The sequence below is a fragment of the Cupressus sempervirens genome, chromosome 8 (genome assembly GCF_028749045.1).
Source record: "Cupressus sempervirens isolate cs-2001-9-10 chromosome 8, ASM2874904v1, whole genome shotgun sequence".
Taxonomy (NCBI): Eukaryota; Viridiplantae; Streptophyta; class Pinopsida; order Cupressales; family Cupressaceae; genus Cupressus; species Cupressus sempervirens.
In genome coordinates, this window is record NC_143125.1 from 472269366 (window position 1) to 472294770 (window position 25405).

The 25405-nt window shown below is 37.8% G+C and overlaps 1 protein-coding gene across 2 annotated transcripts in view; it reads left to right on the forward strand.

The window, feature by feature from the left end:
• Positions 1-25071, forward strand: part of LOC149543281 (nodulin homeobox-like) — a 182936-nt gene extending 157865 nt beyond the window's left edge. For both annotated transcript variants that reach the window (XR_016355613.1, XM_089798127.1), the window contains one exon: positions 24363-25071. Coding sequence is in view for 1 of the 2 variants with exons in the window: in XM_089798127.1 (XP_089654253.1) it covers positions 24363-24459 (97 nt within the window). In the remaining variant the exon portion in view is untranslated. The remainder of the gene's footprint in view (positions 1-24362) is intronic.
• Positions 25072-25405: the final 334 nt, after the last annotated feature.

Sequence of the window (25405 nt, forward strand, 5' to 3'; positions counted from 1 at the left end):
ATATAATAATAACAGTACCAACAATATTCAGAAAATCTGATTGAAATATGCCATTAAGGACTGGACTGTTACAATTAAAACAATTGCAATATAAAGCACTTATGTTAATAGCTAACCCTCACAAAATTCTATAACAATCCAATTGTAGTTAATGAATAACAACGTCTGATTCAAGACATATACTGGACTGCTATAACAAGGACTGAACATATACAATTTGTACTTAATTGTTTTTAGCGACCAAATCAACATCAAGAACCTGAAATCGCCACCGTAATTTGTTGTCACATGCATGAATCCAAAATTGCACCTCTGTCCCCTGCCTAATTGCAAACCCTACGATTAATGCTGATGAGATTGACTAAATGATGATCGATTGAAAACTCAGATCTGTTCTTGACCTGCTCCAATACAACTTGTCAATACTGCCGTACCTATACAGCTCTGTGCGATTTTTTTAATATAATTCGCAGCCTTCAAACACAGTGCCTAACTGGTATGGATTGAATCGCCTGGTGTCAAGGAAGACAATGCCATGAGTCGCATGAAGTTTGGACCAGGTATGAAGAACTTATAACCATAAATATGCTTCCCAGCCTTCCTTCGAAATTTCCAGTTTTGCAGCAATTTGTGTAGATGGCAATTTATTCAACTCTAGTAAATCCTGCAATGATAAACGATGCAAGAACCCTACCACAAGACTCCAAAACCTATCAACCTGATTCTACAAAAAATGATGAATTCCAAACCCTTGCAAATTGCTTAAAATCCTCAAAATCACTTCTCAGAATAATCCACCATGAAATGGCTAAATACCATCTCCAATGAGCAACCCTTCAGAAGATATCTCACTTCCTCAGTTATGTAGATCCAAGGGAGTTTTCATTCTCAAAGATCTAATGGAAATTTGCAGACCAAAAGACCACAAATTGCTCCAATACGAATAGAAGATGAATCCACAAAATTGCTTGTCCAAATGGATGCCTCCAGCCCTCAATTTATTAACTTTTCTAAGAAGTAACTAGGAACTTCTAGAAACATTTTTTATAAAATCTTATTATAATGTACTTTATTATAAAATAACTTTATAAAATAAAAGTGCAATCTCAACTCAAAATTAGAACATGTAGGCCCCACTCAACTAGATGTAGGCTCAACTATGCCTCTCCAAGAGCAATATACAACCACTGATCAATAGAATGACTCTCTCCAAATCATTTGCCTATGAGAGTCAATGATAGGCAAATCTACTATGGAAATCATGTCGTTAGAAAGGGGACATGACAGTCCGCCCTTCTTGAAATTGCTTGCCCTCAAGCAATCTCAAGGTTGGATGCTGCAGAATCGTTTCATTCTCCCAAGTGGCATCTTCAACAGGTAGATCTCTCCATTTAACCAAATATTCTTTGATCACTCTTCTATGAAGCTGCTTTTCCTTGCTATCCAAAATGGATTCTGGCACTAAGATCAATTTCCCTTCATCATCCAAGGGAGGTAATATTGCATAAGGTACCACATTCTAACCCAACGCCTTTTTGAGGCGCGACACATGGAACACATTGTACACTCTGCTATCTGCTGGAAGCTCAAGCTCATAAGCCAATTCCTCTACACGCCTAATGATCTTGAAAGGCCCATAATACCTAGGCTTAAGCTTCTCTGATCCACTTTTCTTAAGGGTAGATTGGTGATATGGTTGAAGCATGAGGTAAACTATGTCACCAACCTCAAAGCTCCTCTCTGTCCTCTTCTAATCTGCATACTGTTTATACTGATTCTGTGCCCTGGCTATGTTATCCTGGAGAGCATTAATAATGTCCTTACTCTCTCGAATCAAATCCCCAGCATGTGGAACCCTAATATCACTCATCAACAAATCAACAAAGCTCGGTGCATCATACCCATATAGAGCTCGGAAAGGTGTCATCTGAATAGACATGTGAAAGGTGGTACTATAACAATATTCACACAAATAAATCCATCTTACCCATGCCTTCTGCTGTCCAATCACGTAATTCCTTAAGTAGCCTTCCACCCACTTGTTCACTATTTCCGTCTGTCCATCAGTCTGCGGGTGATAACTAGTGCTGGGTGTAAGCTTAGTGCCGCATAATCGGAACACCTCCTACCAAAAATGACTCAAGAATCTACTATCCCTGTCACTCACAATACTTCGAGGAATCCCATGTAACCTGAAAATCTCTCTAAAGAATACCTCAGCTACTTGTACTGCTGTGTAAGTAGTAGCGATGGGAAAAAAGTGAGCGTACTTCGTTAGTCTATCCACCACCACATAAATACAATCACGACCTTGGGTCTTGGGCAACCCTGTAATGAAATCCATGGATATGCATTCCCACTTCTGTTCAAGAATGGGAAGTGGCTGTAGGAGTCCTGCTGGAAAGGTGTGCTCTTGTTTGTTCTGCTGACAAACAGGGCACTCACGAACATACTGCATTACATCTGTCTTGAGTCCTTTCCATGTGAATCGTTCCCGCACCTGTCTATATGTTTTGAAGTACCCGGGATGTCCAGCTGTAGGTGAATCATGAAGAGCCCTCATAATAGACCGCTTCACCTTCGATCCTAGGACTAAAAATATCCTGTTCTTGTAGATAATCAATTCGTCTACTAGTGTATACCTGGTATCAACAATTGACCCATCAACTATCCCAGATGCCCAAGAGTCTCTAGCATAATCTGCAACAATCAAATGCCTCCAATCCTCAGAGATCTCAACCATCGCATTGAGATGTGGCCTGCGTGACAAAGCATCTGCTACCACATTCTGAGTCCCTCTCACATATGATATATCAAAATCGTAAGCCTGCAGCTTACTCACCCATTTCTGTTGTCTATCATTAAGATCTCTCTGACCAAGGAAATGTCTTAAACTGTTGTGGTCAGTTTTTATACAAAACTTACCACCTACTAGATACTGCGTGAACTTAGCCAATGCGTGCATAATGGCTAACATTTCCTTGTTGTAAATGCTGAATGATCTCTCTGGCCCACGGAGTTTCCTGCTCTCATATGCAATAGGATGCTTGTCTTGCATCAAAACAATACCAATACCATCTCCTGATGCGTCACACTGAAGCTCAAATGGCTTCAAGAAATTAGGCAATGCTAATATCGAACATGAAGTCATAATCTCCTTAAATCTGTCAAAACAAGCCTGCGCCTCTGATGTCCAAACAAAGGCTCCCTTCTTCAACAAATCTGTCATAGGAGCCACATGTCGTGAATATCCACAAACAAATTTGCGATAGAAGCCACATAAACCTAGGAACCCTCTCAACTGAGTCAAGTTCTCAGGAATAGGCCACTCCACTATAGCACGGATTTTATCAGGATCCATCCATACCCCTTCTTTGCTGATAATATGTCCCAGGTATAATAACTCGGTCATATCGAGATCGCATTTGGATTCCTTGGCATACAAGGATTCTGCCTGCAAAGTATTCAATACTGTCTCCAAGTGCTGAATATGCTCATGCCATGTTCGACTGTATACCAAGATATCATCAAAGAAAACCAACACAAACTTCCTCAACTGATGATGGAAGACCTTATTCATGGTGGACTGAAAAGTAGCTGGTGCATTGGTTAATCCAGATGCCATGACCACAAACTCAAAGTGCCCACAATGACATCTGAATGCAGTCTTCTCAATGTCCTGTTCTCTGACTCTAATCTGGTGGTAACCGGATCTCAAATCAATCTTATTGAAGTAGCATGCCCCATGTAGCTCATCTATCAACTCATCAATCCACGGAAAGGGATATCTATTCTTAATGGTCTTCTTATTCAGCACCCTGTAATCAATGCACATCTGCAATGAACCATCCTTCTTCTTTACCAAGACTACCAAAGAAGCAAAAGGAGATTTGCTAGGTCTAATATGCCCCATTGCAAGAAGCTCCTTGATGGTTTTCTCTATTTCATCCTTGAGCCTCTTAGGATGCCTGTATGGAGTAATCATCATTGGTTTAGCACCCTCTTCTAACTCAATGATGTGCTCAATCCCTCTATCAGGTGGTGTACCAGGTGGAATATTGCTAAATACCTTGTCATAATTCTTTCTCAATATCTGAATGTCTAGGTGATATTCTCTTTTGCTATTCCTCCTGTGTGGGCATGAGAGTACACAAGGCTGCCCATCCAATATCATTATGTCTCGCCAATCTCTCCAAGCGCTTGAAAGAAATGGTTTGGATGTCACTATTCCTGATAGCTCTCAACACATGCTGTTTCCCATCTACCTCAAACTTGATATCCATATCCTTAAGTCTGAAAGTGACCTCACCCAATAAACGCAACCATGTCATACGCAAAACGATATCCAAGTCACCCATATTGACCACATGGTAATCTGCTTTGAACTCATAATTATTCAGGTGTAAAGGCATGTCCCTAACCATCCTGTTACACTTAAGAGTGTAACCATCAACAACCTGTACTCGGAGACCCTCAAACTCTTCTGTCTTAATACCGCGACGCTCAACCAGTCGTGCATCAATGAAATTGTGCGTAGCACCTGTATCAACCAATGTAATCACCTTTTGTCCTGCTAGAACACCACGTAACCTAAAGGATCCCTCCTGCTGAATACTAGACAAACGTGCCTACTGCAAATGTAACTCAGGTTCCTCTTTTTTTTTGAAACCTCTGTCTCTCCCTCAGGTTCTGTGTCAGTGTGATCATCCTCATGTGCTGTATTGTCAGAATCTGATCCCTCGTAATATGCCCACATAACTCTGTTGGCCTTTCCCTTATGCCTCAAAGGACAATCATGGTCCCTATCATATGAGCCTTTGCAATAGAAGCATAGCTTCCTCTTGCATAGGTCGTTCAGTGCCTCTGCATCCAAGGGTGTAGTGGATTTACCCTTGGTATCAACGTTCCTCCCTTTATTCTTATCAAACTTCTTATTATCTCTGAAAGAAGAAGTACTCTTGGAAGTGAACCTGTTGGAAGGTGCTGTAAGCTCCATACTTCGTGCTTTTCTCATAGCCTCCTATAGTGTTGGTGGATCAAATGCCTTAATCCAACCCTTGAGGGGTTCAGATAATCCCTCTGTGAACAAGATAACCAACCGCCTCTCATACACATCCTGTACCATAACTGACAATCTCTGAAATTCACTAATATAAACCTCCAAGCCGCCTGTCTGTCTCAATTGTGCGAGGTCACGGAAATAGATCTCTGGATCCTTCCTATCAAAATGCTCAACCAATCTATCCACAAAATCCTGGTAAGATGTCACCTGATTGTGCTACAAAGTAACCATACCATGTGACCACCAGTCATGAGCTGGGCCCTCCAAATGCAAGGTGGCGTATCTCATGGCATCTATCTTTGACATAGGCCTCAATGCTAGGAAAGTATCCAACTTATGAATCCATGCCTGTGCTGTCATCTGACCACTGCCATCAAAAGATGGTAAAATGAGTTTGCCAGCAGCTCGCTGCAACTCACTATCATGACCTCCTCTAGATCTCCTGTTTTAACAACTACTCCTCATGTGCTCTCTCCTCTGGTTCAGATAACGATCAAAGTTAAGTAACTCTCGCACATGTGGTGGTAATGCCTGCCATTCTGCAGTAGCAGCTCTAAGATCATCTTGAAAATCATCCGGCAAGTCATCTTCTCCTATCTCTTGAGCCTCCTCCCTAAGGAAAGTGGGACGAGTAGGCCTATTTGCTGTCCATGATCTACGCCTAGGAGCACCCTGTGAGCCTGCCACACTTCTATTATCATGATTAGGTGTACCTCTACCATGTTCCTGAACCCTGGGCTGAATAACTCTCTCCATCATGGTAGTCAACACTTGTAATGACTGGGCTATTTCTTGCTGTCCGGTAGTGATGATTCTGTAAAACTCTCTAGTCTCATCGTCATCAATTCTGGGAAATCTAGGTGGACTCTGTGACTGTCTCTCACCCATATCTCTGAATTTCTGTTCACCCTTAAGTGTTGCTCTTCTGCGTATATAATACCTGGAATAAGGTTGCATAAAGATGTTTTACCCAACAGGATGGCAAGAACACCGCTCTGATACCACTTTAATGACCCTTACTATAAAGGCCACTAAAAACCCCAATGCTGAACTGTGACAATTCATCAAATACTTGGCATGCAACTATTTAGTGGTAAGAGATGTAGTGTTTCAAGGTTGTAGCAACAAATTCACCAAATATGGTTGATGTAACAAATGCAATGAAACACAATATAATAATAACAGTACCAACAATATTCAGAAAATCTGATTGAAATATGCCATTAAGGATTGGACTGTTACAATTAAAACAATTGCAATATAAAGCACTTATGGTAATAGCTAACCCTCACAAAATTCTATAACAATCCAATTGTAGTTAATGAATAACAACGTTTGATTCAAGACATATACTGGACTGCTATAACAAGGACTGAACATATACAATTTGTACTTAATTGTTTTTAGCAACCAAATCAACATCAAGAACCTGAAATCGCCACTGCAATTTGTTGTCACATGCATGAATCCGAAATTGCACCTCTGTCCCCTGCCTGATTGCAAACCCTGCGATTAATGCTGATGAGATTGACTGAATGATGACCAATTGAAAACTCAGATCTGTTCTTGACTTGCTCCTATACAACCTATCAATACTGCCATACCTGTACGACTCTGTGCAATTTTTTAAATATAATTTGCAGCCTTCAAACACAGTGCCTAACTGGTATGGACTGAATCGCCTGGTGTCAAGGAAGACAATGCCATGAGTCGCATGAAGTTTGGACCAGGTATGAAGAACTTATAACCATAAATATGCTTCCCAGCCTTCCTTCGAAATTTCCAGTTCTGCAACAATTTGTGTAGATGGTAATTTATTCAACTCTAGCAAATCTTGCAATGATAAACGATGCAAGAACCCTACCACAAGACTCCAAAAATTATCAACCTGATTCTGCAAAAAATGATGAATTCCAAACCCTTGCAAATTGCTTAAAATCCTCAAAATCACTTCTCAGAATAATCCACCATGAAATGGCTAAATACCATCTCCAATGAGCAACCCTTCAGAAGATATCTCACTTTCTCAGTTATGCAGATCCAAGGGAGTTTTCGTTCCCAAAGATCTAATGGAAATTTGCAGACCAAAAGACCACAAATTGCTCCAATATGAATAGAAGATGAATCCACAAAATCGCTTGTCCAAATGGATGCCTCCAGCCCTCGATTTATTAACTTTTCTAAGAAGTCACTAGGAACTTCTAGAAACATCTTTTATAAAATCTTATTATAATGCACTTTATTATAAAATTTATAAAATAAAAGTGCAATCTCAACTCAAAATTAGAATATGTAGGCCCCACTCAACTAGATGTAGGCTCAACTATGACTCTCCAAGAGCAATATACAACCACTGATCAACATAATGACTCTCTCTCCAAATCATTTGCCTATGAGAGTCAATGATAGGAAAATCTACTGTGGAAATCATGTCGTTAGAAAGGGGACATGACAACATAAATTAAAATTAACAAAATAAGCATATTATTGTCTCTTGAAAGTTGAAAGTTGAAGCTTGGAAGCAAGAGAAGTCATACATAAATTTAAGTTTAAATAAATAAGTACCTTGCTGCATTGAATGGAATGTTGTTGTAGATGAAGTCTCCAAGTGCCAATTTTGCATAATCATGCTTCTCCTTGTTCCAACCCATTCTCTCAAGCCATGGTTGTGCACTTGGAGCTATGCGTGGAACAAACACGGAATCAAGTGTCGATCTTTGCTTATGAATGCGAGGCCCAATGGTCACACTCATAGAAGCAGTGGCATCTATAGGTGGAGTAGGGGATAATGGAGACCAAAAACTATAAGATTCCTGTTGTGCTAGTTGTGCCACTTCTTCTTGTTGCTTCCTTTTCAATTTTTTTTTCTCCATTTGTTCCTCTAGAAGAGTTTGCATGTCTCACATAACATCTTGGGGTACATCTTTGCATTTTTTAGCATCACGCCTAGGTATGTGTGCTAGGTGATACTTCAATCTATTTATTCCTCCCACATTATATACTACACCACAATGCCAACATGTAACAACTCTCTTTTTGTGCCTCGGATGGCATGTTTCCAAGCCCTATCCCTTGCTATTGCACTTGTGTCTGCATCAACGTTAAATGCAGGCCCAGTTCCACTTCCCTCACCCTAAGGCATTATGTCAAATTTCAATGTGTTTGCTGCTAGCTTGTTGCAATATGAATGTATTATAAATAGAAAAAAGTTAGCATCAAATCAGATTTTTAAACTTTAGGGCCTTCTTACTTTGTTATCAACATAAATTAAAATAAATCTAGATTCTAAATAGTAGATAGTAGAAGTAGAGACTAAACAAATGTAAACAAAATGAGAAGTAAAAAAATATGAATGTAAAACATATTACAAAACAACACAAAGAAATGCAACTTGTTGCTTACCTCTTCAAATTTGCACAGTTAAACAATGGAAATGGAAGTTTGTAGAAGCCTCCTCCAAATGCTTCCTTAACTCCTCTCAATGCTTAAGTGCAAGCTACAAAGTTGCACAAACCATCAACAATTTATATGGAAGAGCCAACTGGTTTGCTAATTTCTCTCTCAAAACCCCAATATTCTTCTTTAACTCTTTCCTCTCTATCACAAGCATAAGCAAATGGTGGAATGACCTTTTTAGGTCAATTAGATGTTATAAGAACTGGAAAAGTCCAACTTAAGTCAATGTTTTTTATGTTTTTTTGCACTTTAAGTGTTTGCCGCTGGCGAGAGTCTTGGGCTCAGGACTCGACAAGTCCACGAAGACTCTGCCAGGACTCGATCGAGTCCAAGTCTAGAGGCCAATTGCCTTGGAAAGTGGGACTTTGCCTTAGACTTGCAGAGTCCCATTACACTGCTTCAAACAAACGCCTACACAAGTATACATTGATCACACAAGCATAAAAACAAATTTTAGCTCAAAGAAATAGCACAATATATAAATACTGTCAAATTTTCTACAAAACCCATGGAATATGAATCTATGGTTTCAAAAGTTTCAAACAAACAAAAAAAGAAGTGTCTTAGTCTCAAGCTCAATGACAAGATAATCCTCGATTGTGGCTTTGATTTCGAAGATTCAAGGTTTTGCAACAAGGGTGATGTAGATTTTATGATCATAATTCATCATTGGCCTATTACTTTCTTAGACATATTGTAAAAACCTCGACTTGGTTACTTAAACCACATCAATTTTCTTCATTAATCAGAGATTTTGCATTTAACCAAACACTTGGCAAACATACTTATAGCCGCTGAAAAAGAACCAGAACATAGATTGCTACTGTATATATTAATACCTTTTGAATCCAAATAAATAAAACGTGCGACGCTAAGTGATGCAGTGCAAGGTAGGAGAATCCCCAAAGGAGATGTTCTAGCCCCCTGCTATAAAACCATGCAGCGGAAACACAACAAGAAGAAGCAACAATGCAAGATCTGATACCAAATCACAATAATATATTCATAAAATATAACTGATTACATGCAATGTGTCGGGTTGTAAGGCCTTCCCGGTTACGGCCAAATACAAAGCAAGTAACAGTTCTGCAAGATCCCTCAAGATCCAATCCAAACCCAAGCTAGTCCAGATTACACTCTGGTAGAAACCTCCAAGGAAGATCTAAACTTGTGCTCGCAAGCCCACCAAGGAATCTCCTTATTTCCCAAGCCATAGCTACTAGCCCTTCTCAAAATTCGCTCTTCCAAGCTCCTCTACCTCTCCTTCATAGATGAATAATGCCTAAAGACTTTCTCACAACTCCTACTTATACCAATCTAAGCCACAGGTCGGCCCAGAACACAAATTAAATACAAATACATAAATTAAATGCCAAAGTCGGCCTCTTACAACAATTAAATTTCCAAAATCGATGTCTTAGTAAAATTGCAATAGCTCCTAGCTCCGGATGAATTAGAACTTGAGCTTCGAACCATAGTTAGAAATCTAGGCCCTCTTCCATCCCTGAAATTTTCATCCTCTAACTCGTTGTACAAAATTAGATACACGACCTACAACAGGCACCAAATTCCTAAGCAAAGCCGAGCTCCCCCAGACCATGCCGAGTAACCAAAGACCATGTCGAGTCCCAAGACCATGCCGAGCAAAACCAAGATGCTCCTGCATCACTAAGGTATTAGGTTCAAGAAATGATAATCTTTATTTGCTCAAAGCTAACTCTGATTTATTTATACTAGGATCAACATTAATCAACAAATACATTAATTAATGATAAACAATGTGGAACCTGGCTGTGCGTGAACAGTCTTTCAATACCCAAGGACAATCTGGAAGTGAATGCAGGGTTCTGTAATGATTTTTAGATCTCAAATAATGCCACGCTTGTCTGTAAATATTCTGCTAATTCTGTGCTTTTGATTAGACTTGTAAACAAACCTTTGTTGACGAATTATGAACTTCTTAAACTCTGATGTATAGAGGAATGATCAACCTTTATTCTGATCTAAAATAGTTATATCTCTGATATATATTCGCAGGAAATTGCTGCTTGAGAGAGCAGACTGAAATGTAATTGTGTGTTCTCCAAACTACAACAATAACCTCCCTAAATATCATCACTAAAGGGCATGTCCCTCAAAGGGACATGTCCCTTCCTAAGTCGGCATTTATAATCTCTCTAGAAGTCGGCGATCTGCAAGATAAATCATTTTAATTACTAACAAACACAGTGTGTTAGATTAGTAATGATTATCCAAACAACTCCTTAAGAAGTCGTCGGCTCACAAGAGGAGTATATAACCTAATGCCATATGTATGATATTTAAGGTAAGAAGATCAAGTGCGGTCTGCACATTCAGACCTGTAGATTATCGGGTTACATACTTCACACTCCCTCTTAACTTGATAATTATACAGAGAGGTAACATAGCTAGCAACATCAATAAAGATGAATAAGCAAGAATTAATACTCTATATCTATCTAAATCTTCTTAGTATGTGGTATTATAGAACACATGATACGATGTCATATAATTAAACCTGTGACATGACAAATCACTACTACTGGTGATAAGATGCATGATAAATCTGAAGAGTAATTTAATTTCTTCATTTATCCAAGTTGTGACTCATAGATACTGGTATTTCTATATCACAATATAATCCCGAGTTTAGGATCTACCAGAAAACAGGATAAACCCAAAGAATACTAAAATTCTTTATCCAAATTGTGACTCATAGACATAGCAATGTCTACATCACAATATGATCTTGAACTCATCTAGATCTTACAGTAGAACTCTACTGTTTAGCACATTATCTAAGATATCGTCATCTCCCATAATGTCTTTTGTACAAGTGTTCATTATCTCAGAGATCATCACCTCTTAAATAATGAATACAGATGGTAGAGCCCATAAGAGTCAATAGCCTGACAAATAAAATTATTTTATTAATAATTTAAAGAGTACAAATGGATTACAACTCAACCATACCAAGTCTTCTCTTGAAGTGGTCTATCTTTACTCTAGATAGAGGTTTGGTGGGAATGTCTACTATCTGATCTGCAGTGCAAATGTATTCTAATTTTACAGAATTCTTGTCTACCATATCTCTAACATAATGGTAAGGAATTTCAATAAGCTTAGACTTGTCATGAAAAACTGGATTCGCTGAAAGCTTGATGGAACTCTGATTATCACAATAAATAATCATAGGATTCATGGCTTGCTCAAATAATCTCACGAGTAACTTCTTTAGCCAAACTGCTTCTCGATAGGCCATTGTTGCGGCAATGTATTCGGCTTCTGTGGAGCTTTGAGCTACTGAAGACTGCTTTCTGCATATTCAAGATATCATTGTTGATCCTAAACTGAAATAGCATCCTGAAGTACTTTTCTCGTCTTTAACACTTTCACCCCAATCTGAGTCAATGAATCCATGTAAATCTAAGCCAACCTTCTCATATTTGAGTCCAAAATTAAGAGTGCCTTGTAAGTATCTCATAATGTTTTTAACTGCAACTAGATGAATTTCCTTTGGCTCACACATAAACTGGCTTAAGGCATTAACAGCGTAGCAAATATCCGGTCTTGTATTTACTAAGTACACAAGGGACCCAATCATCTGTCTGTAGAGAGTAGAATCTATGGAACGTGATTCTACTGCTACTTCCTTAAGTTTATGTAGATTAGTCTCCATTGGAGAAGACACACTCTTGCAATTCCACATTCCAAATCTCTTCAAAATGTCTAATGTATACTTCCCTTGATTAAGTATGATATTGTCAGAATTCTACTGTACTTCCAGTCCTAGGAAGTAATGAAAGAGTCCCAAGTCTTTCATCTGGAATTCTTTAGTTAGATCTTTCTTGCACTGATCTATAAGATGATCATCACCTGTTATTAGTAAATCATCAACATACAGTATCAGAATTACCATTCATCTTTATCTCTTTTATAATATAAATTTGGATTGGCTACATTCTTGGAGAATCCTTACTTGGTGAGATACTTATCAATTCTTTCATACTAGGCCTTGGGAGTCTGTTTAAGCCCATAGAGAGCTTTCTTAAGCCTACAAACAAAAGCGTTAGGATCATGAGTTTCAAATCCTTCAGGTTGTTCCAGATATACTTCTATAATCTTTCCATTTAGGAATGTTGTTTTTACATCCATTTGATGTACTTTCCATCCCTTTGATGCTGCAATTGCTAAGATTGCTCTTACAGAGGTATATTGGCAATAGGAGCAAAGGTTTTTTCATAATCAATCCCTTCCTTCTGAGAAAATCCTCTGGCTACAAATCTAGTTTTATACTTTTCAATGCTACTGTCAGCAACATGCTTTATTTTAAATATCCACTTGGAAGAAACAACAAATTTTCCTTTAGGTCTTGAAACAATTTCCCAAGCATCATTCTTCATAATAGATTGATATTCTTCTGTCATAGCTAAAGCTGTATGTTTAATAGCATCAGAAGGATTGGTTGGTTCTGTTTTGTATAAATCGCTCATGTTTGTTGTATAACTAAAGAACCTTTTAGGTCTTTTGCTTTCTCTGATTGTTCCAGAAGGTGCAACAAAGTCTCATGCTTCTTCTACTGTTTTAATGGCCTAAAGTGGTCTTTTCTTTGAATTTTGAGTTTCTTCAAGATTTAGATTTTGAATTTCTTCTAAGTTTTCCCTTTGAGACTTAGGCTCACTATTTTTTTAAGAACTAAGCAAAGGAGAAGGTTCTTCAGAACTTAGTGCTTTTCTGAATGCTAGATTTTCTTCAAAAATTACATCCCTGCTAAGTTCAATACTTTTCTGTCCATGTATAAAAATTCTGTATGCTTTAGATGTTTCACTATACCCTACAAAAATACCTTTCTTCCCAGAGGATTCTAGTTTAGTTCTCTTTTCTTTTGGAAAATGGATATATACGAGACACCCAAAAATCCTAAGATGACTTATATTAGGTTTGACCTTAGTAAATACTTTTTTAGGAGTTTTATCTCTAAGGTAAGAATGTGGGCTTCTGTTTTGAATATACACAGTAGTACAAGAGGTTTCTGCCCAAAGATAATATTCTAGATTTTGATCAAATATAATAGCTCTAGCAATTTCTATAATTGTTCTATTCTTTCTTTCTGCTACCCCATTTTGTTCTGGATTATAAGGAACGGTGTACTCCCTCTTAATTCCTGATTCTTTACAAAACCTTTTAAACAAATCTGAGGTGTATTCCCCTCCATTATCAGTTCTAATAGTTTTAATTTTATGTCATGATAAGTTCTTAGTTAATATTTTGAATTCTTTAAATCTCTTTAGAATTTCTTCTGATTCTTTGCATTTTAAGAGGTAAATCCATGTTTTCTTAAAGAAGTCATCTATGAACAAAATATAGTACCAGAATCCTCCAAGAGAAGGAACAGACATAGGTCCACATAAATCTGAATGAATTAATTCTAGAACATTATTTGTTTTTCTAGTGCTTTTATGAAATGGACTTCTAGTATTCTTACCCATTGCGCACCTTTTGCATATGCTTGAGTGGTCTTTATTGAGTTTAGGTAAACCAGTAACCATCTTTTCCATAGTTGATAAGGTTTTGAAGCTTAGATGCCCTAATCTTCTGTGCCATATATTATTAATGTCTTCAGCTTCATGAATTAAGGCTTGAATAGGTCGACTAGATTCTGAATTCAATTCATACAATATCCTTTTCTCTGACCAATCAACTTTGCTCTCTTGATTGAGGAGTTTTTTGCCCAAGTTATAACTTTGCCATCCACAAATGCAACATTATGCCCATTATCTTCAAGTGCTGATATTGAAATTAAATTTCTTTTAATTCTTGGTACGTAGAGTACACCTTTGAGAAGAAGAGAATTCCCAGATTTTAGCTTCAAGGTGCAATTTCAATTCCTTCGACAGAATGTGCTGAATTATCACCAATGGTGACTTCGCCATTAACCTTTTCTGATAAAGACTCTAGTACTTCTTTGTATCCTATTATGTGTCTAGAAGATTCACTATCAATTACCCATGCTTTACTTGAAATTTCATTTGATAGTTATGAGTACAATACACGATTCTTAGGATCATAGGTATCTTCTTCTCTAGTAACATTTGTACAGTTTGCTTCTTGTTTAGAATTTGAAGGACAATTAGATTTGTAATGTTCAAACTTTTCACATTTGAAACACTTTATTTTGGATAAATATTTCTTGGGTTTTCCATTCTTTGATTTCCCTTTTTCCTCTTGAAATGCTTCTTCTTGCCTTTGTAGGAGTTTGTATTAAGAACATGAAGTTCTTCATCTTCTGTTTTCAATTTCCCTCCTTTCTTTAGTTTTTTGGATTCTTCTTGAAGACAATCGTTCTTAAGTCTGTTGAAGTCAGGAAGATTATTTCTGGCACTTATTCCTTGTGCAAAAGTCTCCCATGAATTTGGTAATCCATTTATAGCCATTAGTGTTAATTCTATGTCACCAATAATAGTTCCTATACTTGACTGTTCATCTCTAATGCTGGCAACTCTTAGGAAGTAAGAATTCATTGATTCTCCTTTCTTTATTTGAATGTGATTTAGTTGCCTGTTCAGTGCAAGAACTCTTGTTGCATTGTGACCTCATATGCATTCATCATATCAAATGCAGTTTGATGTTTTGTAAGCATGGGTACGATATCATTTTTTACTCCATCTAATATGATTTGAATTGCTTTCCTATTTCCTTTTCTCCAGATAGATTTATGAGGTTCAACTGGCAGTTGTTTGGATGCTTTATCAATAAATTGTTTTACATCATTTTCTTCAAAACTCATCATGATTCTGAATTTCTAGGCATCAAAGTGTTCTTTCCCATCAAACTTGTCCCCGGGTCTGATTGTGTATGCCATTGAAGATAGGAGATAGTCTCTAGATATATATGAAGTCTGATAATTGAATTTTGCAGAGCCTAGCTTTGAGTACCAAACCTCTAATACCATGTAAATATTTTGCTAATTCTGTGCTTTTGATCAGACTTGTAAACAAACCTTTGTTGATGAATTATGAACTTCTTAAACTCTGATGTATGGAGGCATGATTAACCTTTATTCTGATCTGAAATAGCTATATTTCTGATATATATTCACTGGATATTGTTGCTTGAGAGAGCAGACTGAAATATAATTGTGTGTTCTCTAAATTACAACGATAACCTCCCTAAATATCATCATTAAAGGGCATGTCCCTCAAAGTGACATGTCCCTTCCTAAGTTGGCATTTATAATCTCTCTCGAAGTCGACGATCTGCAAGATAAATCATTTTAATTACTAACACAATGTGTTAGATTAGTAATGATTATCCAAACAATTCCTTAAGAAGTTGCCGGCTCACAAGAGGAGTATATAACCTATGCCATACGTATGATATTTAAGGTAAGAAGATCAAGTGCGGTCTGCACATTCAAACTTGTAGATTATTGGGTTACGTACTTAACACTGTCTCCCACATTAGTTGCAGCTCTAGCACATAAATACTGGTCGCACAAATCAGTAGCAGACCTATGATAATGAAGTTCAGCCCCAATATACATATGCAGATGACAATCAGAAAATTACCTAGATTCACCTCTTTGAATTGTAACACAGCTTCCAAAATTTGATTATTACTTGTCCTTTGAATATTAGGTAATGATCTTCAACAACAACTCTCCAGACTTGAAGTTGTTGTTCAATTTGCATGCGAATTTCCCTTAAACCAGTCAATAAGCACAACTCTAATTTTCTCCTTAATCACATTAGAAAACAGTAGGAGAAATGGCAAAGTCATAGTCCAAGAAGCAATTACAATTTACTTCAGCAGCAAATTGCAAGACAAACTCAAAAGGGAACTCAATATCTCCCAACCACAGTATATATAGCAAGAGATACTAATAATAATTTCAGAACTTTAATCCACAATAACCTCAGCTATGGATTAAAGGCACAACCCTGCTTCAAAACCCTTATACTTAAGCAAGGGCAACAGAATATTAGAACTCATAAAAGCCACAAAGGCAACAAAAGCATATAAAAAATTCAAGCATGCTTTTCCCAATAAAATGAGCTCTCATTTATAATCTTTTGTTGGCCAAAGTTTTCTTAAAAACTCTACTTTAGAAATTGTGGAAGTTTCCCAAAAGAACTCAACACTTGAAACTTTCCAACATACTTTTTAGAAATATCTTTAAAAGTCATTATTATAATAATATAAATATAATTATAATAATGCAACTTAATAAGTAATAATAAGAGCTCATGCAATTATTAAACTTATTTACTGCAGGTGACGGCCAATTGTCGAAGCCACCCACTGCACTGCCAAAAATAGACCTACTAAAAATAGTAAATCTACAGTTGAGACCCCCAAAACACCTTGTCAGCTCACGAGGGTCGTTATGATGAACTAAGTCCATCAACTGCGTAAACCTGCCAAAAACGGGGACATTACACATATGTTGATGGGGGTTGGGGGGCAACACCAACATGAGGTTGAAGGTAGTGCTCCTTGTGGGGGTTCGAGGATGAGAGAGGTGAGAGAGAGAGAGAAAGGTAGAGATAAGGGATAGATGGAGAGTGATAAGGAGAGAGATAGATCAGGAGTTCAGGGGAGATAGAGAGAGATAGATAGAGTGAGAGAATCCTGACAGGAACTTGCTGATTGCCAAAATTTTACTAAGTCTGAAAATTAAGGTCTTCTAAAACCTAGAATCTGCATTATAATTTCTAGAGACCTGAAATGACTCAAAAACATCTTGCAAATACATACATGGTAAATAACTTAAAGTATAAATATTATATTTCATGTATATACTTTAATTAAGAGAATGAGGCTGAGTTGAAAACAAGTATGTGGGAAATTGTAAATGGGCATGTAAAAAGCCATGCAAGCATTGAAATGTTGCAAGTTCTTGTTATAAAAGTAACTAAAATGTTAGATAGATGCTTTATAATCTTGTTTTTTCATTTTTATCTTTTACATTTTCCCCACAAATCCTCGCCAAGTCTGGCCTGCAAAACTCACCGAGTCTGGTGAGTTTAGCAGACTTGATGACTCTACCAAGACTCGGCCAGACTAAGAGAGTGAAAGTCCCAAGTCTCTAGGATTTGGCCAAGTTCTTGTTATAAAAGTAACTAAAATGTTAGATAGATACTTTATAATCTTGTTTTTTCATTTTTATCTTTTACATTTTCACCACAAATCCTCGCCAAGTCTGGCCTGCAAAACTCACTGAGTCTGGTGAGTTTAGCAGACTTGATGACTCTACCAAGACTCGGCCAGACTAAGAGAGTGAAAGTCCCAAGTCTCTAGGATTTGGCCAAACTGACCCACCTCCAGACTTACCGAGTGCATGTGTGTCCTGGAGCTATGTTGGTGATTGTTATCCTTCCTAAGGATGATGTTCAGATCTGCAACTTCAGTTGCAATGTATTTTGGACAGTTTGGAGGTTAGAAAGCGTGGTATAAAGGATTTTAGAGCCTGCCACTCCCTGCTCCTTTTGCACAGTTTGTTACAGCTGAATGAGTTTATTCTGCCCTTTTAGTGTCATTTTATATTGGTCTAGTCTGCAACTTCAGTTCTGTCGCTGCCTTTGGAAGGGAAGTTTCATGCAAATAGAGAGTTATATTGTTGCTGCTACTGACTTTCCACAATCTGAGTCTTGCATCAGATCTGCAGCATCCAATAATGCTGCTGAATTGAGGTGTTTTGGTGCCATTTTATTTGCTAGTCAATTGTTAAGTCATTTTATGTTGATGCCCTCAAATTTGGAAATGACTATATACTAAAAGTATTGTAAAAAATTAAGAAACATAATGAATGAATGTGAATACACTTCAGACTTTATCAGCAAATAAAATTAATTAGAATTTGTCAAGACTACTGTCTATTTGGCAAAAGTGTTTCAAAAAAATTCAGTGGTCTACACTAGAGAAAGCTCCAGTGATAGAAAGAGAGACGCCTATAAATCCATGTGTAAAATCTCTTCTTATGGCACTAAATTCTGGACTCAAACATCCTCCAGAAGAATATTACCATGGGGAACAGTTTACCTTTTTAGCGAATCCAGGAATGAAACAATTTATAATAACAGTTCAAGCCAGAGTAGTTTGAGCATGCTGCAGTAACATCAATAGCTTTTCTCAGTAAATCTGAAATGTAGTTTTCAGAAGCTTTGTGAGAGGATGCTGAGTAATAGGTCTCAGAAGCTTCCAAACAACAGCTATAGATGGTGGAGAGATTAAAGACAAGGAAAGTATAGGTGTTGTTCTATTAGCAGGCGAAGTTGCAAGAGAAACCATAAAAGAAAACAGTATTAAAATGCAGAAGTCAGGTAACTGCGATTGTTGGGCACTGCATATCTTCGAAAGTTACAAGGCTTTTTAAATTATAATAATGATCATTGCTCATTATAGATCTCAAGGACTTTTGCTTTAATTGTTTTCTTTTGTTGCATGGAATCTTGGTCTATAAGTCAACTTTTATCTTAAATATAACTTATGTCCAGTTACGGATTTATTTAATTTATAGATCTACGATGTAGGCTTTTGTAATTGAAAGGTATACAAATTTGTAATGTCCCGTATTTAGCAGGGCCAAGAAGCATGGGTATGTTAGTTAATCATCGCGACCCTCATCGGCTGACACTGTGTTTTGATGGTCTCAGTTGAGTGACTTGCTATTTATAAGACGTCGGTTTTGGCTCAGTTACTATTTTTAGTAGTGCAATTGAGACACCTGGTGACTTGGTTTTTTCAATGGCTGATTGGGCTTCATTGTTAAATAAAATAGTGTAAGTTATTTTATTAAGTTAATGAATAACTTATGAGGCTTATTTATAATTTGATGGTGTGTTGTTGAAGACTCAAGTGGCAAATGTAACCAAGAAGCTATTGGATGTTGGGTGTGAACGACAAGCCAAGTTTCGTTGTATATTATAAAAGACTTCATGGGGAAGTCGAACCATCTCTTGTTAATTGCTTTTTTATGAATTTGGTGATGGCTTGAGGGTTTCAGTGTTGGAAACTTGAAGAGGACCATTTCCTCCATTTTGGTTGGCACTTGAGCTGGTGAAACATACAGTGAAATGTATCTTTGCTTTGAGGTTTAATTCTGCACATGTGTCTGATAATTTGGTGCCAAGGTATACCAAATTGATCACATAATCTGCTGTGCTTCACATCAAGGAAGAGCATTGGTTGACGTCATTCCCTGGCCTTCACTTCTGTCACAAATACTGTTACTTTGAGGATGTTTGGTGAGGCTGCAATCAATTTTTTAGGTCTGCAATTGAATCCTTCTTTGAGCAGCCAATTTGATAGGGCAACGTGGGGCATTGTTGGAGCAGCCTTTTCCACATTGATAGGTGCGTTCAGGGTTTTCATGGCAGCATGTTGCATCTGCTAGCAACATCCTTTCTAGAGTTGTGACCACTGGACCTTGTTGGCATGGGGAATTTAGCATATCCCGCTGCAAACAAAATGGCTCCTTTAAAATTGCTCATCTATAAGTTATTGTTTGTAATAATTGCAGATATTATAATTGCTACTCATAGATTTTGTGCTGACATTATTAGTAGACTGAATTGCCTATCATTCTGTAGTTTGAATTTCATCTTATCGTGCAAACATTTCTATTATTCTGAAAATTACAAAAAAGGTATATATATATTCAAAATTCAATTTTTTTTACAAAATCTCCAAAAAAACATAAAAACAAAGCACGTCTCCAACATAGTTCTTCAGTGAGCCAGTAGGGCTCTTACAGTAGTATCAGAGCAGTTTCCTGCCAGTCTGTAGGGAAACTTGGTTGATTATGGCACAAAGGTTCATACCTAGCATGCATTATACCTGTAGGGGAATGACTTCATGGCCAGGTGATGGAGAACCTGAGATACAGTTTGGCAACATAGGTGACAGGGGTGCTAGTGGTTCTGGTGGTACAGGTTACAAGGTTGCCGGTACAGGTTCTGAGATCACCAGGGAGGCTAGGGAGAAACTAAGAGACTTTGCACATGGTCAGCACTATGTTGCTGATGTTCTGCAGCAATTATCTGAGACTCTGCAACATATTTCTCTCCTTAGAGGTTGGAGCAAAGACTGAGGTACCGGGAGTATGTTAGTTAAGTCTCATAGGTTTAGATCCGAGGACAGGATTGAGTATACAGGTGTATATGATAGGCTGCAATATCTTACTTTCCTGAGACCTGAGGCTCACATGACTAGTACTGAGATTGAGACCACACCAATTGTTGATGATGTGGTGGCACACCATGGTGTGTGGGATGCACTTTCGCAGGCTATCAAGAAAAAATTGAGCTTTCATAGGTTCTTGACAGAGAAGCGAGAGCACAGTAGAGGTAGGCTAACGCTTGAGAGGTAGAGGCCTAGACAGATTGATTTGAAGGAGGCAACCAACAAGATGACCTTGACTCACTTTGGTGGTAGTGGCAAGGTTACAACATGAGCTTGGATACAAAAGTTCGACACTTATCTCGCATTGCGTCCCATGATTGAGGAGGATACCATTCTCTTTGCTGTGTTACATTTAGGCTGGATATCCCATGACTGGTAGTCCCATTGATTGGTCACTTTACATCATGAGCACATTACATCTTACAAGGGGTTTGTTGATAGACTGGTAGAGAGATTTGAAGGATCCAAAGACTTACTTCTGAGATCTTGCTCAGCTCAAGCAGATAGGGAGCCTAGAGTCTTTCATTATTGAGTTTCTAAGACTCTGTCATAGTTCCCAATGTGACAAAGAAATGCTTGGTTATGTTATTTATAGAGGACTTACAAGAGCCACTCAGAGGTTGGATTAAGGCATTTGATCCTCCTTCTGCAGGGGGTCATCAAGAAGGCTAGGAACATGGAGCTTTCAACTTCTAAGAAGCAAGCACAACCTAAATCGACCACTCCAAGTGCAGATGAGGAACACCCATTGGTTATTGATGAAAAAAGAAAATCAGCTGGGAAGCATGATGAGGCATCACTTGAGGATTTGAGGAGGAGACAACTTTTCTATCGGTGCAAATGATCTTACGATAGAGGACACTCTTGTCCCTTGAGGCCTAAAGGAGGGGCAAACCGTTTTATGTGGGTGTACTATGATGAGGTTGAGGCTGAATCTTCAAAGCAGTCTGTTGGTTTAAATGATGATTATTAGGGGATCCCTACTGAGTTTGGTCTTGATGCTAGGCTATCCCCTATAGTGTTATTTATTGTTGTACTGCTTCCTGCCACTTTCAAAATGTAGGGACTAATAGAGGGACATCATTGCATCTCTACATTATACATCGAGGCCATACATAATTTCATGCATGAGGGTTTTGTTTGTCAATGTGGTCTTTAGGCAGAGGAGTTTCCTGGGTTTCGAAGTCAGGTTGACAAATGGCTACACACTTGCAGCAGGTGCATACATCTCTCTTTATTTCTTGGTGATTATGAGTTGCAAGCAGATTTCTATGTGATTTACTTGGGAGGGATGGATGTTGTGTTAGGCATGCGACGGATACAATACATTGAGGAGTTTTTCCTTCGTTTGCGCTCAATGAAGATGAAGTTTGAGCACTAGGGCAGGAGGTATGTGTTGTAGGGTATCGCAGAGGGGAGTTTACATACAATCTCTCTTTCTGTAGTGAATAGTCGGGATTTATAGAGGCATGACATAACTCAGGTGGAGAGGGGTACACGTCATGTCTCCCGTAGTATACAATTACCTAGTTTAGATCAGCATATAGGTGTATTTCACTTTGTGAACGATCCTCTGTTTGATAGGGATGACACTCTGTCTTATGACAATCCACTATTTGAGGCTGATATTGGTCTCCCTCAGGTGATGAGAGGATGATATTTGGGAGTCCATTGATGCATGAGGATGTGAGTCAGTCCCTGCAGGCTTTCAAATATGTCTTACTCAGTGATGTCTTACTGAGGAGTTAACTGAGTTGTAGTGAGGAGTGTGTATAGTTTCCCATTTGACCAACATGTAGAAGATATTTAGTGGGTGTAGAGTTTGTTTGTGCCTAAGTCTGAATTTTGGCATGATAGCTTAGTTGACGCAGACAAGGGGGGCAAATCTAGACTTCCTACTGAGTTACTTCCTTGTGATGTTCTGGTTTCTACATCACCAACACTGGTGCTAAGTATGGTTCTTAGACCATGTTGTTTACATAGATGGTGTATTTACAGGGATTATTTGGTGATGACACGTACATCACACACATTTTCCATGGGATCCTGGTGGAGGTTGGGGTCCAATGTGCTACTGGATTGCGATTTCTTGAGGACATATAATCTTGGGGAGGGAGGATTGTAATGTCTCCAATTTAGCAAGGCCCAAAAGCATGGGTATGTCAATTCATCATGGTGACCCTTGTGGGCTGACAGTGTGTTTTGAGGGTCTCAGTTGAGTGACTTTCTATTTATAGTTAGTTTTGGCTCAGTTACTATTTTTAACAGTGCAGTTGAAGCACTTGGTGACTTGACTTTTTCAGTGCTTGATTGGGTTTCATTGTTAAAAACATATTGTAAGTTATTTTATTAAGTTATACTTCATGAATAACTAATGAGGCTTAAGTTATACTTCATGAATAACTAATGAGGCTTCTTTATAATTTGATGGTGTGTGGTTGAAGACTCGTAAGTGAAAAATGTAACCAAGAAGCTATTGGGCATTTGGTGTGAATGAGGAGCCAAGTTTCATTTTATATTTTAAAAAGGACTTAATGAGGAAATCGAACCATCTCTTGTTAAGTACATTTTATGAATTTGGCAATTGGTTGAGGGTTTCAGCGTTGGAAACTTGAAGAGGACCGATTTCTCCATTTTGGTTGACACTTTGAGCTGGTGAAACACACAGTGAATTGTGTCTCTGTTCTGAGTTCTAATTCTGCATATTTGTCTGATAATTTGGTGCTGAGGTATACCAAATTGATCACATTATCTGCTGCATTGCACATCAAGGAAGAGCATTGGTTGACGTCATTCCTTGACCTTCATTTCTGTTACAAATACTGTTTCTTTGAGGGCATTTGGTGAGGCTGCAATAAAGTGTTTATGTTTGCCATTGAATCCTTGAGCGGCCAGTTGAGAGGGCAATGTGGTGTATTGTTGCAGCAGTGTTTTCCATATCTAGAGCTGCATTCAGGGCTTTGATGGCAGCACGTTACATCTGCTAGCAGCATCCTTTCTAGAGCTGCAACTGCAGGACTTTGGCATGGGGATAACCTATCCTGCTGCAAACAAAATCCAACGTCAAACATTTACGGTAACCTTGTTTAAAGTTGCTCATCCATAAGTTATTGTTGTAAGAATTGCAAATACTATAATTGCAGCTTGTAGATTTTCTGCAGGCATTACTAGTAGATTGAATTGCCTATCGAGTAGTTTGAAACTCATCTTATTGTGCAAGCATTTCTATTATTCTGAAAATTACAATGAAAGTAAACAGATTCAAAATTAAAAAAATTGCAAAATTACCAAAAAAGCAAAGTACATTTCTCCAGCATAGATCTTGAGTGAGCCAGCAGGGCTCTTACAAAATCATCCAACTTGTTTGGGATATTTTTCAAGCCTTAAAGAATAGAATCCTTTCCCTCGTAAAGCTTGACGCTCTTCAATATGTGGTGCAACTAATTGCTATGTTAAATAGTCCTAAATATTTGTTGGCAATACAAGGAGTTTTAAAGGTTCGTTAATATGTGTAAGGATGACAATTTTCTTGCTTCAATCGCATATAAATTTTATTTCTTTCCTGTGAATTGACTGTGTATCAGTGGGCTTTTTTTGAATGACTGCTTAAACTAAAGGGAAATCATCTGAGGTTTTGCAGGATATACAATAGGAAAGACAAGCTTGCTCGTGAATCCCGTGCAAACCATGGAGGACATGAATCTCGTACCTCTGATGGTGAAAGCATGTTATTGTAAGGAGAATTTATCATGAGTTTTGTGCTCTTTGTCATGCTGTTCTCTTATGGAAATCTCCTTGTCTTGTATGACAAAGGTAGCTGTGGGAGTTTTACAGAACTATTAGGTGTAAAGCCCTACTGAAGCAAGAATAGTGCTTAATTTGTGTTGACATTCCACATGAATTCAGATATAACAACTTCAAAATCTGTCAGTGGCAATTAAAGAGATTTTTGATGCGAATTGTATATCAAAGTTTTCATATGCATTTATGTATACGTGTTTCGAAGGCAAAGCTGTAAAGGAGCAAGAATAATGCTTTCAGGCACATGCTTGCTGAGAAAATAGCATGCCACAACCTTTTGGTCAGCTACAAAATCCTAATGAAAGCCAGAGTTTTGAATCTGAAACCAGCTTTGACTTTATAATTGTAAAGCGGCATCTTTTGAGTAATTAGTATGCCACAATCTTTTAGTCAGCTAGTAAATCAACAAATGAGAATCGGTATTTTAAATCTGGGAACAGGTTGATTTTATAATTGTAAAGTGGCACCATTTATAAGCTTTATACAATTGAAACTTTGTAAATCAATAATTTTGTTTATTCTTTAATTCATTAACTATTCCCTGGACAGTGCAGACTCATGTTACAAAAACTAGTGTTTTACGTAATGCGTATTTTTGGCATCTATTTGTGGAATGTTTATTTCATTATTTGTTACTCGTTATGTTAATCAAATGCTAAGATTTTCTCACCACTAGTGACCTTTGTTGGTTTGTCGAATATGTAATGAGCCTTGGTTTGTCAAATATGTAATAAGCTTCATTGGTAACTGCAGTGTTACTTATCCAGAATATTAATAAGCTGAAATCACTAGACTCAGAGCTTTTGGAACTCTCGAATTTGTGAAAAATCTGCAACTTGAATTAAATGTTTTGCTCTCTTTGGTATCTGAGCTTATTAAAGA